This window comes from Canis lupus, chromosome 20, assembly GCF_003254725.2.
Source record: "Canis lupus dingo isolate Sandy chromosome 20, ASM325472v2, whole genome shotgun sequence".
Classification (NCBI taxonomy): Eukaryota; Metazoa; Chordata; class Mammalia; order Carnivora; family Canidae; genus Canis; species Canis lupus.
In genome coordinates, this window is record NC_064262.1 from 53,687,989 (window position 1) to 53,701,423 (window position 13,435).

General features: G+C 40.5%; 1 protein-coding gene across 12 annotated transcripts in view; it reads right to left on the minus strand.

Moving 5' to 3' along the window:
* Positions 1-8,833: 8,833 nt before the first annotated feature.
* The window catches only part of ADGRE1 (adhesion G protein-coupled receptor E1), a 61,966-nt gene continuing 57,364 nt past the window's right edge, over positions 8,834-13,435 (minus strand). For all 12 annotated transcript variants that reach the window (XM_049097896.1, XM_049097898.1, XM_049097900.1 and 9 more), the window contains 3 exons: positions 12,031-12,199; positions 11,813-11,917; positions 8,834-10,031 (listed from right to left, as the gene is read on the minus strand). In XM_049097896.1, the coding sequence (XP_048953853.1) occupies positions 10,026-10,031; positions 11,813-11,917; positions 12,031-12,199 (280 nt within the window). In that variant the 3' untranslated portion in view covers positions 8,834-10,025. The remainder of the gene's footprint in view (positions 10,032-11,812; positions 11,918-12,030; positions 12,200-13,435) is intronic.

The following is a 13,435-nucleotide window of genomic DNA, read 5'->3' on the forward strand; positions in this document are numbered from 1 at the left end:
GATATACCCTTACAACACTTCCAAATACCTACCCGAACGAGCTGATACTCATGGAGGTTTTGAGAAGAATCCATGGAATGAAAGAGGGAATAGACAAAAAGGTGGAGACTGTCCATGTATCCAGCAGACCTTTGTGGTTACTTGGAGGCCCCTTAAGTGAAGGGATAGAATGAGAGGTGGTACCATGTTTATGAGTCAGAAGTGACTCTGGGGATGCCTGGGTGGCTCAACAGTTGAGTGTCTGCTTTCAGCTCAGGGTGTAATCCATGGGTCCTGGGCTCAAGTCCCACATCGGGCTCCTTAAGGAAAGCCTGCTTCTCCCTCTGCCTGTGTCTCTGCCTCTCTCTGTGTCTCTCATGAATAAATAAATAAAATCTTAAAAAAATAATAAGTGACTTTGTGCCCAAGTGCATCAGCTCTGGGATCCAGGACACAGTGGCAGACCCATGCTGGGGAGAGAACTGCTTCCTATAGCACAGGTCAGGATGAGTCTCAGAGTTCTGTGGACTGGACCTGGCCATGGGTGAGGATCACTGTTTTGAGTGGATCAGATACTTGGAGAAAGCCTGTGATGAACTTTGACAAGGAGATCAAAGTAGAGAAAGATGAGAGAAGCACATCCTGAGCAGAGATGAGATGCCCCACAGCACCCACAAACTCCCAAGGATGGTTTTTCTGAGAAGTAGGGAAGAGGACAAAACACAATCTGAGATCCTGTGGTAAAAAAAACAACAACAAAACAAAACAAAACAAAACAAACAAAAACCAGATACATAAATTAAGCCAGTCCACATTTGCAGTACAGGTAGAAACAGCTTGAGAGTTTTATTTTTTATTTTTTAAAGATTTTATTTATTCATGAGAGATACACACACAGAGAGGCAGAGACAAAGGCAGAGGGAAAAGCAGGCTCCCTGCGGGGAGTCCAATGGGGGACTCGATCTCAGGACCCCGAGATCACAGCCTGAGCCAAAGGCAGATGCCCAACTGCTGAGCCACCCAAGCATCCCAGCTTGAGAGTTTTAAATCGTGGATTTGGATAATTTCATCAAAGTCAGAAATTATTCATGAAGTAAGGTCACAGAAATGAGACAGCACAAAAATTAATACTGATTATAAAGTGACGGAATATTTAGGGAGAAAAGTGGTGAGTTCTTTCGCACATTGTCCATTACAGGGTTTCAAAGAGAAGTCATCCCTACCCAGGATAAGCATTGGAAATGTCTCCTTCTGAAGCTTTTCATATTTTTTAAAGATGAAAGCACTTGATTAAAGGCATATTTGGAAATATAAACACCATTACATTCTAGGCTCAATAAAGCCAAGTGATAATGGGAAACAACCCTTAAGATCTTTAAGTAAGATGTAAGTTTTATCAAAATGTCTAAGGAGCATCATTTGAAACAAACATTTTAAAATGCAGTTCAAGGGGTGCCTGGGTGGATCAGTTGGTTAAGCATCTGCCTTTGGCTCAGGTCAGGATCCCAGCATCCTGGGATCGAGCCCTGCATCAGGCTCCCTGCTCAGTTGGGGGGTTTTGCTCCTCCCTCTGCCCCTCTTCCCTGCTTGTGTTTTCTCTCTCTTTGTCTCAAATAAACAAATAAAGTCTTAAAAAATAATAATAAAATACAGTTCAGAATCTCATTACAATGAGCTGTGAGCAAGTATCTAAGTGATTAATACAACTTTCTTTTTCATATTTTGTGGTCATGGGGATGGAGCAAAGTAGTCAATATTGTTGATGTCTGTCGCTAATCTCCTTTTTGTGCCAGCTGTCTGTTCTCTAGACTGGCCTCAGATGAACAGGAGCTATAATACACCTCCCCACCACCAGGAGGGTGGCACACAGCCAATAACTGACTGACACAGGGATATGAAAGGCTGGTCACCCTGCCTCAAAGGGGGACCGGCACTGAGGTGCAATCCAGGCATCAGAGCTCATGTGGGATCAGCTGAACCCAGATCCCTCTCCTACCACATCCTGCTTCCCTCCCCTTCTCTTTTCTCAGAGCACTCCCTCAATAAATTACAGGCACCAAAATCCCCGTCTCAGGCTCTGCCTTTAGGGAACCTGCCCTAAATCACCCATTGTCATTTTATAGTTTGTAATGGAATTATCATGGAGTTGTTCGTGGAAATGTGAAAGGGGCCTGTTTCAGTTGCTGGCAAGAGCAGGACATGATTTGGAAAACCAGGAAAATCTGTCTTTCAAGGGGTGGAATATCAGAACGCTGTCCTATTACTGTGCACACTCACAATCTACTACTGGTCTCAAAAGCACTTAAATAGTAGACTGTTTTTGAATTTAGCTCAAAGTTATTCCTTACATCATTGTTTATCCTGAAAAGTTGGAGATGACACAATTTAGATCAAATGCGTTATGACACATGTATAATGGACCACCACACAACCATCAAAACAAAACAATGTTTTAAAAGGTTTGATGTTGGGGTGACTGGGTGACGGGCACTGAGGGGGGCATTTGACAGGGTGAGCACTGGGTGTTGTACTATATAACAAATTGAACTCCAATAAAAATATACAAAAAATATAAATAAATAAATAAATAAATAAATAAATAAATAAATAAAAGTTTTGATGAGTTGAAAAGATGTTCACAACCGGACAAGTGCAAAAAAAAAAAAATGCAGATTTGAGAAGACCATAGGCATACTTGTTCTAGCCTATCCTCAGGTGGGCATGAGACCTCTGGCACTGTCACATTCTGGCTTTCCCTTTACATGTAGGCAGGTGTAACTAACAGAGTATTATTAATATGCAAGTGTTTTTAGTCAAGGGGTGCCAAGGATGTTGGCCCATTTCCTGAAAAACTAGCTGTAAATCTGCCCCCAGACAGTCATGATCAGGGCCAGCACAAGGGAGGAGAGAAAGAAGAACTCATCTCAAGCACAATATAATAGAAGACAATCCCTTCAATAATCAAGATAAATACTACGTCAACACAACATTTCAAAACATCAAAAATCAATGCAAGAAAACCCACAATAAACCAAACATCCAAAATATCCAGTGTTATGCCAGGTCATAATGGACCCTGTGGCAAAAACAAAGGAAAAATGTGCACCCTTACACACTCTTTCTTAATGTACTTTATTTTTTTTTTCTTATTTTTTTTTTCTTAATGTACTTTAAAAAAAGATTTTATTTATTTATTCATGAGAGACACAGAGAGAGAGGCAGAGACACAGGCAGAGGGAGAAGCAGGCTCCCTGTGGGGAGCCGGATGTGGGACTCGATCCCAGGACCCTGGGATCACCACCTGAGCCGAAGGCAGATGCTCAACCACTGAGCCACCCAGGTGCCCCTTCACTGTACTTTTTAATAGCTTTTTTTTTCCTAGAACTTGATTTTGAAAATATTATTGAGCTTACTTCCATTAAAACCAAGGAAGTAGGGATCCCTGGGTGGTGCAGTGGTTTGGTGCCTGTCTTTGGCCCAGGGCGTGATCCTGGAGACCCGGGATGGAGTCCCACGTCGGGCTCCGGTGCATGGAGCCTGCTTCTCCCTCTGCCTGTGTCTCTGCCTCTCTCTCTCTCTCTCTCTCTCTATGTGTGTATGTGTGTGTGACTATCACGAATTAAAAAAAAAAAAAACCAAGGCAGTAAAATTTTAATAAATTCTGGTTTGGGGAAAAATAAGATATTTAAATTTGTTTTCAGTTCTAAGATCCTTAACTTCGATTTTTCAATGTTTTCTCAATTATTTTAATGTTCTAAGGGAAGCACTTGTATGTGGTCAACAAATATTTTTTGAATGAATGGATCCTTATATTTATGGGATTGGAGAATGATGTAGTTTTTATTCTGAATCCCTTTTCTCCATGTAGTAGAGGCAGTAGAGGAAGTGGGGGTAAAAGACTATACCAAAGGCAGCTTGATGTTTATACTAAGAAAAATTATTGTGTGGAGGCCACAGCTTTTACTTACCTTAGAAATATAGAGTCCCTGGGGCACCTGGGTGGCTCAAAGTATCTGACTCTTGGTTTCAGCTCTAGTCATAATCTCAGGGTCCTGAGATTGAGCCTTATGTCAAGCTCTGCGGTGAGGATGGAGCTTCCTTAAGATTCTCTCCTTCTCCTTCTGTCCCACCCCCTCACTTTCTCTCTCTCTAAAAAAAATAAAATAGGAGCATATGTCTTTTAAAATATATACATATATATTTCCTTAGGGAGACTATATTTTTGACCAATGTGCAACACAGTCATAAAGACATGCCTTTGGAGAAAAGCTCTCAGTTTTTCCTCATTGAGAATGATATTCTCTGTGGGCTTTTCATAAATGGCTTTTATGATATTGAGGAATGTACCCTCTATGCCTACACTGTGGAAAGTTTTCCTTAAGAAAGGATGCTATCTTTTGTTTTTCTACATCTATTGAGAGGATCATATGGTTTTCGTCCTTTATTAATGTGATTTATTCTTTTATTAATGTGATTGCAAATATTGAACCATTTTTGCATCCCAGGAATAAATCCCACTTGGTCCGGTGGATAATCCTTTTAATGTACTGTTGGATCCTATTGGCTAGTATCTTGATGAGTATTTCAACATCCATGTTCAGCAGGGATATTGATCTGTAATTGTTTTTGGTGGGGTCTTTGTCTGGTTTTGGGATCAAGGTAATGTTGGCCTCATAAAATGAGTTTGGAAGTTTTCCTTCCATTTCTATTTTTTTGAAACAGCTTCAGAAGAATGGGTATTATTTCTTCTTTAAATGTTTGCTAGAATTCCCCTGAGAAGCCATCTGGCCCCGGACTCTTGTATTTTGGGAGGTTTTTGATGCCTGCTTCAATTTCCTTCCTGGTTAATGGGTCTGTTCAGATCAATGGAACAGAATAGAGAATCCAGAAATGGACGCTTAACAATATGGTCATCTAATATTCGACAAAGTAGGAAAGAATACCAACTGGAAAAATGACAGTCCCTTCAACAAATGGTGCTGGGAAAATTGGACAGCCACATGCAGGAGAAGGAAACTGGACCATTCTCTTACACCATACACAAAGATAAACTCAAAATGGATGAAAGACCTAAATGTGAGTCAGAAATCCATCAAAATCCTAGAGGAGAACACAGGCAGCGACCTCTGTGACCTCAGCCACAGCAACTTCTTGCTAGACACATCTCCAAAGACAAGGGAAACAAAGGCAAAAATGAATTTTTGGGATTTCGTCAAGATAAAAAGCAGGAACACAGCAAAGGAAAGCCAACAAAACCAAAAGCAACTGACAGCATGGGAGAAGATATTTGAAAATGACATTTAAGATAGAGGGCTAGTATCCAAAATCTATAAAGAACTTATTAAACTCAACACCCAAACAAAACACAAATAATTCAGCCAAGAAATGGGAAGAAGACATGAACAGATATTTCTCCAAAGAAGACATGCAAAAGGCCAACAGACACATGAAAAAATGCTCCATATCACGTGGCATCAAGAAAATACGAATCAAAACCACAATGAAACACCACCTCACACCTGTCAGAATAGCAAAAATGAACAAGTCAGGAAACAACAAATGTAAGCAAGGATGAGGAGAAAGGGGATTGTTCTTACATTGTTGGTGGGAATGCAAGCTGGTGCAGCCACTCTGGAGAACTGTGTGGAGGTTCCTTAAGAAGTTGAAAATAGAGCTATCCTACAACCCAGCAAATGCACTACTGGGTAGTTACCCCAAAGATACAAATGTAGTGAAATGATGGGACACCTGCACCCCAATGTCCACAACAGCCAAACTGTGGAAAGAGCCCAGATGTCCATCAACAGATGAATGGATAAAGAAGATGTGGTGTATCTATATCTATATCTATATCTATATCTATATCTATCTATATATATATATGAAATGGGATATTACTCATCCATCAGAAAGGATGAATACTTACCATTTACATCAATATGGATGGAACAGGAAGGTATTATGCTGAGTGAAATAAATCAATAAGAGAAAGACAACTATCATATAGTTTCCCTCATATGTGGAATATAAGAAACAGCACAGAGGATCATAGGGGAAGGGAGGGAAAACTGAATAGGAAGTCATCACAGAGGGAGAAAAACCATGAGAGACTCTTTAGGAAACAAACTGAGGGCTCCTGGCAGGAGGTGGGTTGGGGGGTGGGGTAATTGAGTGATGGGCATTAAGGAGGATATGCGACATGAAGAGCACTGGGAGTTACAGGCAACTGATAAATTATTGAACACCACATTTGAAACTAAGGATGTGCTATATGTTGGCTAATTGAATTTAAATTAAAAATAATTAAAATAAAATAAAATAAAAAAGCAAGGCTTTGTGCAAATCTTCTAAGAGGAAGAAGTTTAAGCATTACAAATTTATTATTAAAAAAACAAATTTATAGATCCTGATACCTAAGAGGAAATGCAAACTCAAATCCTTCATTTTGTATATTCCAAATTGTTGCAATTAAATACAAAATGTTGATAATCCACTGGTTATTGTATCAATTAGTAATTGCCACAAATAATACTTCATCGCAAACCACTCTTAAAATTCAGTACCTTGGGACGCTGGGGTGGCTCAGTGGTTGAGACTCTGCCCTGGGCTCAGGTCATGAATCAAGTCCTGCATCAGGCTCCCTGTGGGGAGCCTGCTTCTCCCTCTGCCTATGTCTCTGCCTTTTTCTATGTGTCTCTCATGAATAAATAAATAAAATATTTTTTAAAAAAACCAACTCAGTACCTTAAAACAATGATACTTGATTGCTACTCCTGAGTCTGTGAGTTGGCTGAGCAGGTCTGCTATCTTAGCTGGGCTTGCTCACCTGACTGCCATCAGCTACAAGTCGGCCAGGTGGCTGATTGAGGCCAGCCTCAGCTGGTGTAATGGAATGACGTAGCTCTCCTCTATGTTTCTCACACCCCTCCTGCAGGTCAGCAGGCATGTTCTCAGGGTGGAGACAAGGATGCAAGAGCAAGTTAACACTAACTCTGGGAAACAAGGGGTAGTGGAAGGGGAGGTGGGCAGGGGAATGGGGTGACTGGGTGATGGGCATTGAGGGGGCACTTGACGGGATGAGCACTGGGTGTTATACTGTATGTTGGCAAATCGAACTCCAATGAAAAAATATACATAAAATTTTAAAAAACTAATCATGGAAAGGACAAAAAGGAATGCACACCCAATTTTGAAAGCCTCTGTCTTTGAATCATTCTACTGACCAAAGCAAGTCTCAAGGCCAAGCCTGAGTGAGAACAGTAAGAGGTCACAAAGTGATAGGGAAGGGGTGTAGAGAATAGAGGCCACTTCTTGAGGCCATTGATCCAATCAATCTACCACAACTGGTGATGGGTAAGAGCTGTGCCATCTCTTGTTTCATTATCCCTTAGAACCGTGGCATCTGTGAACTGATGCAGCCACTCTGGAAAACTGTGTGGAGGTTCCTCAAAGAGTTAAAAATAGACCTGCCTTACGACCCAGCAATTGCACTGTTGGGGATTTACCCCAAAGATACAGATGCAATGAAACGCCGGGACACCTGCACTCCGATGTTTCTAGCAGCAATGGCCACAATAGTCAACTGTGGAAGGAGCCTCGGTGTTCATTGAAAGATGAATGGATAAAGAAGATGTGGTTTATGTATACAAGGGAATATTCCTCAGCCATTAGAAATGACAAATACCCACCATTTGCTTCAACGTGGATGGAACTGGAGGGTATTATGCTGAGTGAAATAAGTCAATCAGAGAAGGACAAACATTATATGGTCTCATTCATTTGGGGAATATAAATAATAGTGAAAGGGAATAGAAGGGAAGGGAGAAGAAGTGGGTGGGAAATATCAGAAAGGGAGACAGAACATAAACAGAAACAGTTAGTTTCCTAACTCTGGGAAACGAACTAGGGGTGGTGGAAGGGGAGGAGGGCGGGGGGTGGGGGTGAATGGGTGACGGGCACTGAGGGGGGCACTTGACGGGATGAGCACTGGGTGTTGTTCTGTATGTTGGCAAAGTGAACACCAATAAAAAATAAATTTATTATAGATTAAAAAAAAGAACTGTGGCATCTGTATTGAACACTCTGGACAAGCCAAGCACAGAAGACCAACCTGTCATAAATGAACTCGTGGGTCAGCTTCCCTCTCAAGCTGTGGCTGCCACAAATAATAAAGACTGAGCTTCCATGAACCAAGTTTAATATCGTTATCAAATTGTCTAACCCATGATCATTACTGAGCTAACTGAATCTTAGGTGGTAAGTTGACTCAAAGTAATTATTTAGTCTTTCCTCGGTATCCCCACACTAAGAATGTCTGTGGTCAAAGGAAGAGAAAGAGAAAGTTACAGGGTCTGGAAGAGGAGCTCTGTGGTCAAGAGCTCACAGCCTAGCTCAACCACTTACAGCTGTGTGATGCTGGGAAAGTGACCTAACTTCTCTGAGCCTCTGTTTCTTCATCCTGAAAATGGAGATTAATCATTCATTTACTCATTCATTCAACATATTTGTGGAGAATCTACTAGATATAATTCCCTGTGCTTATAGAGCTCACAGTCTAAGCTGGAGATGCCTAAGAAAAAGAAGTTATAAATACAAGGTTAGAAAGCATGAAGCCCTAGGAACACACAGAGGGACATCTAATCTTACTTCAGGAGATTCAAAGAATGCTCCCTGGTGGAAGTGATGACTGAGATTCAAAAAAAAAAAAAAAAAAAAAAAGGTAGAAATTATCAGGATTTTGAGGAAAGGTGTGTCCTAGGAGGAGGGAATGGTGGATGCAAAGTCCAAAAGTCAAGAAGACATTTTTTTTCTGTTTTTAAAAATATTTAATTTAATTTAATAATTAATTTATGACTATTTTTAAAATACTTTTAATTTATTTATGAGAGAGAGAGAGGTAGAGACACAGGCAAAGGGAGAAGCAGGCTCCATGCAGGGAGTCTGATGCGGGACTCGATCCCGGGACTCCTGGATCACACCCTGGGCCGAAGGCAGGTGCTTAACTGCTAAGCCACCCAGGCGTCCCTCTTTCTGGTTTGAAAGACAAGCTCTGCTATCTGCATGGCAAACAGAAGAGTATTCCAGAATATTCTAGAACATTCATGAGTGAGTCCCCAGGGGCTCTCCTTAAAACTCAAGTTCTGGTTCAGCCAATAGAGGGTAGGGCCTGGTATCCTGCTTTCTGGTCCACAGACCACACTCTGAGTAGGGAGGTATTAGAGTGGCCATGGAAGGGAGGATATATACATTTTATTGTTCCAATTTTAGTATATGTGCTACCAAAGTGAGCACAGAGTATATCTACATTTTAAAGTTGCATCTCCCTCCTCTCTCCCTGGCAATCAAGATTTTATGCAGGATGGAGGGCAACGTGGGATGGTGATAGCTTTGTGAGCAGTGTGAATCCTAGGCAAGTCCCATGAAAGTTCCTGGAAGGAAGAGAGGTGTTGGTTCCCTGAAAGGTCCCAGGAAACCAAAACACTTTCCAAAGTGTGCTGTCATCAAACGCAGCAACCCTCCATGAAACGCTGGGATTCTCCTCCGTCCAGCACTCCTACTCACCAATGTAACTGCATTAAGTGTTTGTCCAAAAGTAGTTGATAGGTCTATGTGTTTTATTCACCCCCTTGGGGCCCATAATTATTGTTTTACTGACCACTTCTTTCAAAGGAGGAGGAGGCTTTGTCAAAGGGTATGTCAGTCAGTCATATGGTAAATCATTAATTGAGGGGCTGCTCTGTGTTCTGGAGAGACACACTTGCAGTCATGCACCCGTGAACTTGGGAGAAACCAAAATAGTAGCCAGATAATCTTGGTCATGCCATTGCACTGGGACCTGTTTCTTCCAAACTCTGGAAACTCAAAGAGCAGAACATAGAAGATGGACTGATAACCTAGAAGAGAAAGTCTTGTTTCCCAGAGAGTGCCGGGGCTGGCAGGATCTTGCATCTGTGCATCAAGATGTGAAGAGATTTCAGAGTAGGCTCCGGTAGGCATCTGCTTTCCTCAGATGTTGCTCCATAGCACATATGAAAGGAAGAAGAGCTTTAATCCTGTGAGAGAGAAATCAGAATTAGAATCAGCAGGATTAGGATTAGAAATGTGATTCCAGGGGTTGTATAAATACACGGGTCTTCTGTAAATACAGAGAAATATGGCAACAAACACTGGAAGGACAAACACTAAAATGTTAACATTGATGGTCTCTAGTGTGGCAGACACTAATGGCAAACCTGAAAGCTCTTCTCAACCTCTTCGTCATCAATAGCTTCCACTCTAGAGGCAAAGAAGCCAAATACGTGTTTTGTTAAGTTCCTTTGTAACTCTGTGTTGCCTGTGATACAATTCTGACCAACTAGGTGAAAGGGAAATCCCCTGAGGGGTTTCTGGGAAAGCTTTTCTTTCCTGTGAAAGAGAGAAAGAGTTTGCTGCTTCTGTCCCATCCCTCTTCTTGCCTTCAACATGGTTGTGATGTCTGGAGCTATGGCAGCCATCTTGCAACCATGAAAATCATTTGATGAAGTCAACATATTGTTAGTGGAATGGAAAAGTAGGGAAAACCTAGATCCTTTAAAACACCCCTGAGCAACAGAACCAGTATCAGAAACACCTAACTCTGAGCTTCTATTCTTGGGGGCAAAAAAAAAGAAGAAGAATTTCCTATTTAAATAAGCCACCACTGAGGTGGGCACTTGATGGGATGAGCACTGGGTGTTATTCTATATGTTGGCAAATTGAACACCAATAAAAAAAAAATTTATTTTAAAAAATAAGGCAAAAAATAAATAAAATAAAAAATAAAAAACATAAATAAGCCACTGAATCTTAGTTTCTTGTGCTTAGAATAAATCAGTGAAAATATAAAAAATTCTAATAGAGGATGGAAGAGCTGTCGTAAATTTTTTTTATAACCCTGTAAATTTTAAATGGCAATGGTAGCAATGCAAAAATATGTGGGATTATGTGGAAAAATCAGTTTTGCCTCCATTTGCACATTCATTTCAATGTTTCTGAAGTCATATATGTGAAATATAATTCATATGTTAATATATATTGTAATTCATTTTTATAATAGATAATATGAAATTTTATATGTTATATATTATAGTATAATAATTAGATAATATATAACTTCATAATTATATATATATAATCTTATTTACAATTATCAACAAGAAAAAAAATAATTATCAACAAGAGAACCTGGCAGATGTTATTACTGGCTCAAAAAAGACGGGCACTGAGGAGGGCACTTGACAGGATGAGCACTGGGTGTTACATGTTGGCAAACTGAACTCCAATAAAAAAAATACGAAAAAGAAAAGAATGCAAAGAACAGAGCTATGTATGTATTATATAATATATATAACATACATGTATAATGTAAACAAAAGATATAAAACATATAATTGTATATAATGTAAATAATATATGAGATATATATGATACATGTTAAATAATACATAATATATATTACATAGTGTATATATATATCTCTTCCGTGCATTCTCTTTTGAGCCAGTTCAACATCTGCCTCACTCTCACTGTTTAGTGAATAGAATAAAATCCTTAATGTATTCTCATGTTATGTCTGTAGGAGTCATCATTTCATCTTTTTTAGCTCACACAGGTACTAAGGGGCAAAGCTGGGATTTGAGCCCAGGCAACTCCGGGTCCTAAACCCCAACTCTTGAACACCACACTTTATTAAATGTGCTAATATACATGGACACTCTTAGCTCGCAGTAGGTACTCCGTGCATAGTGGTGTCTGGTATTGCTAAGAAGCAGTAGTTCCATTTGAACAGAACTGCATAAAACACACAGTCTCTCACCGTCTTAGAAGTGGAGGGGACAGAGGACAGTAATATCCCTGAGGTATGGGACTCGGAACTGGGTTTGATCTTCCTGGTAAGGCATCTCCTATATTCTTCCTGTACCTGGAGGAAGAGACACATCACAAGAAGATGAATTAGTCCTAGATGCAGGGATGTGGGTTGTTATAGGCATATTCCTGGGAAGGATGGGGCTGGGAAGGGCAACAGTTATGTACCTGGCGGTTGAGCAGACAGTGAATGATGAAGATGAAGGCTCCCTGCAGGCTGTTGATGATGGTGAATAGGTAGGCCATGATACGAGCCATGGATCCAATCTGGAAGATGCCCAACACCCAGGAGCATCCCAAAATGAAGAGCTGGGCAAAGGCCTTGCATGTCAGTAACCTAGGGGAGAAGATTTGGAAAGGATAAAGTTCTGGGCAGTGGCTGTTGTCCTCATGGACCGTACTCCCACCACCAGTCTGAGGCTGCCACCATGTCATCTGCTACCTAGGTGAGAATAAATATGGGGTGGTCTCCAAGCTCAGAGGAAGGGAAATGGAGTCCCATCAGCATTAAAAGGCAGATGGCCTACAGATACACGTAGCACAAAGATGTGTAAACACATATATTTAATGCAATATTATTGATAGTGATGAAAATGCTCAAAGGACCTACAGGTCCAAGAACTGAGGACACATTAAGTGAATGGTAATACCATAGTATGAAATACGAGGACTTTTTTTATTTAATTGAAGAAAAACTCGCATAACATAAAATTCACCATTTTAACCATTTAAAGTGTACAATTCAGTGGCATTTGGCACATTCACAATGCTGTACAATCATCATAACTACCCAGTCCTAAGATATTTTTATCACCCCAAAAAGAAACCCCACACCTGTCAAGCACTCATTCTTCTCCCCCTCCCCTAACTAAAACAACGCTGGGGTCCACCCATTGATGAACAGATATACAAAATATGGTCCATCCATACCCTGGAAAATTATTCAGCCATTAGAAGGAATAAAGTACTAAAACCTGCTACATGGATGAACCATGAAGACATTGTCAGTGAGGGAAGCCAGTCACAGAAGAACACAGAGTACATGATTTCATTTATAGGAAATGTCTAGAACAGGCAAATCTATAGAAACTAAAAGGAAATTATAAAACCATTTTTCAAAAGATTTTATCTTTAGGTAATCTCTACACCCAACATGGGGCTTGAATTCACAACTCTGAGATCAAGAGTTGCATGCTGCACTGACTGAGCCAGAAAGGTGCCCCATAAAACCATTTTTTAAAATGGTATAAGAGTGACCATATACAGGCCCTGGGTACCATGGAAACTGTGCCTCAGTTTCCTAAAATTGGTGTAAGGATAATAATACAATACCCACAGGGTGATATTACTTGTTCTGCAGATTAAATGAGATAACAAAACTCCAAGGGTGCTTGCCAGAGTGTCTGGCCCAAAAACATTTTTGTTAGTTGTTTTTTTTTTTTAATTTATTTTTTATTGGTGTTCAATTTACTAACATACAGAATAACCCCCAGTGCCCGTCACTAGGACCATTCACTCCCCCTCCCCGCCCTCCTCCCCTTCTACCACCCCTAGTTCGTTTCCCAGAGTTAGC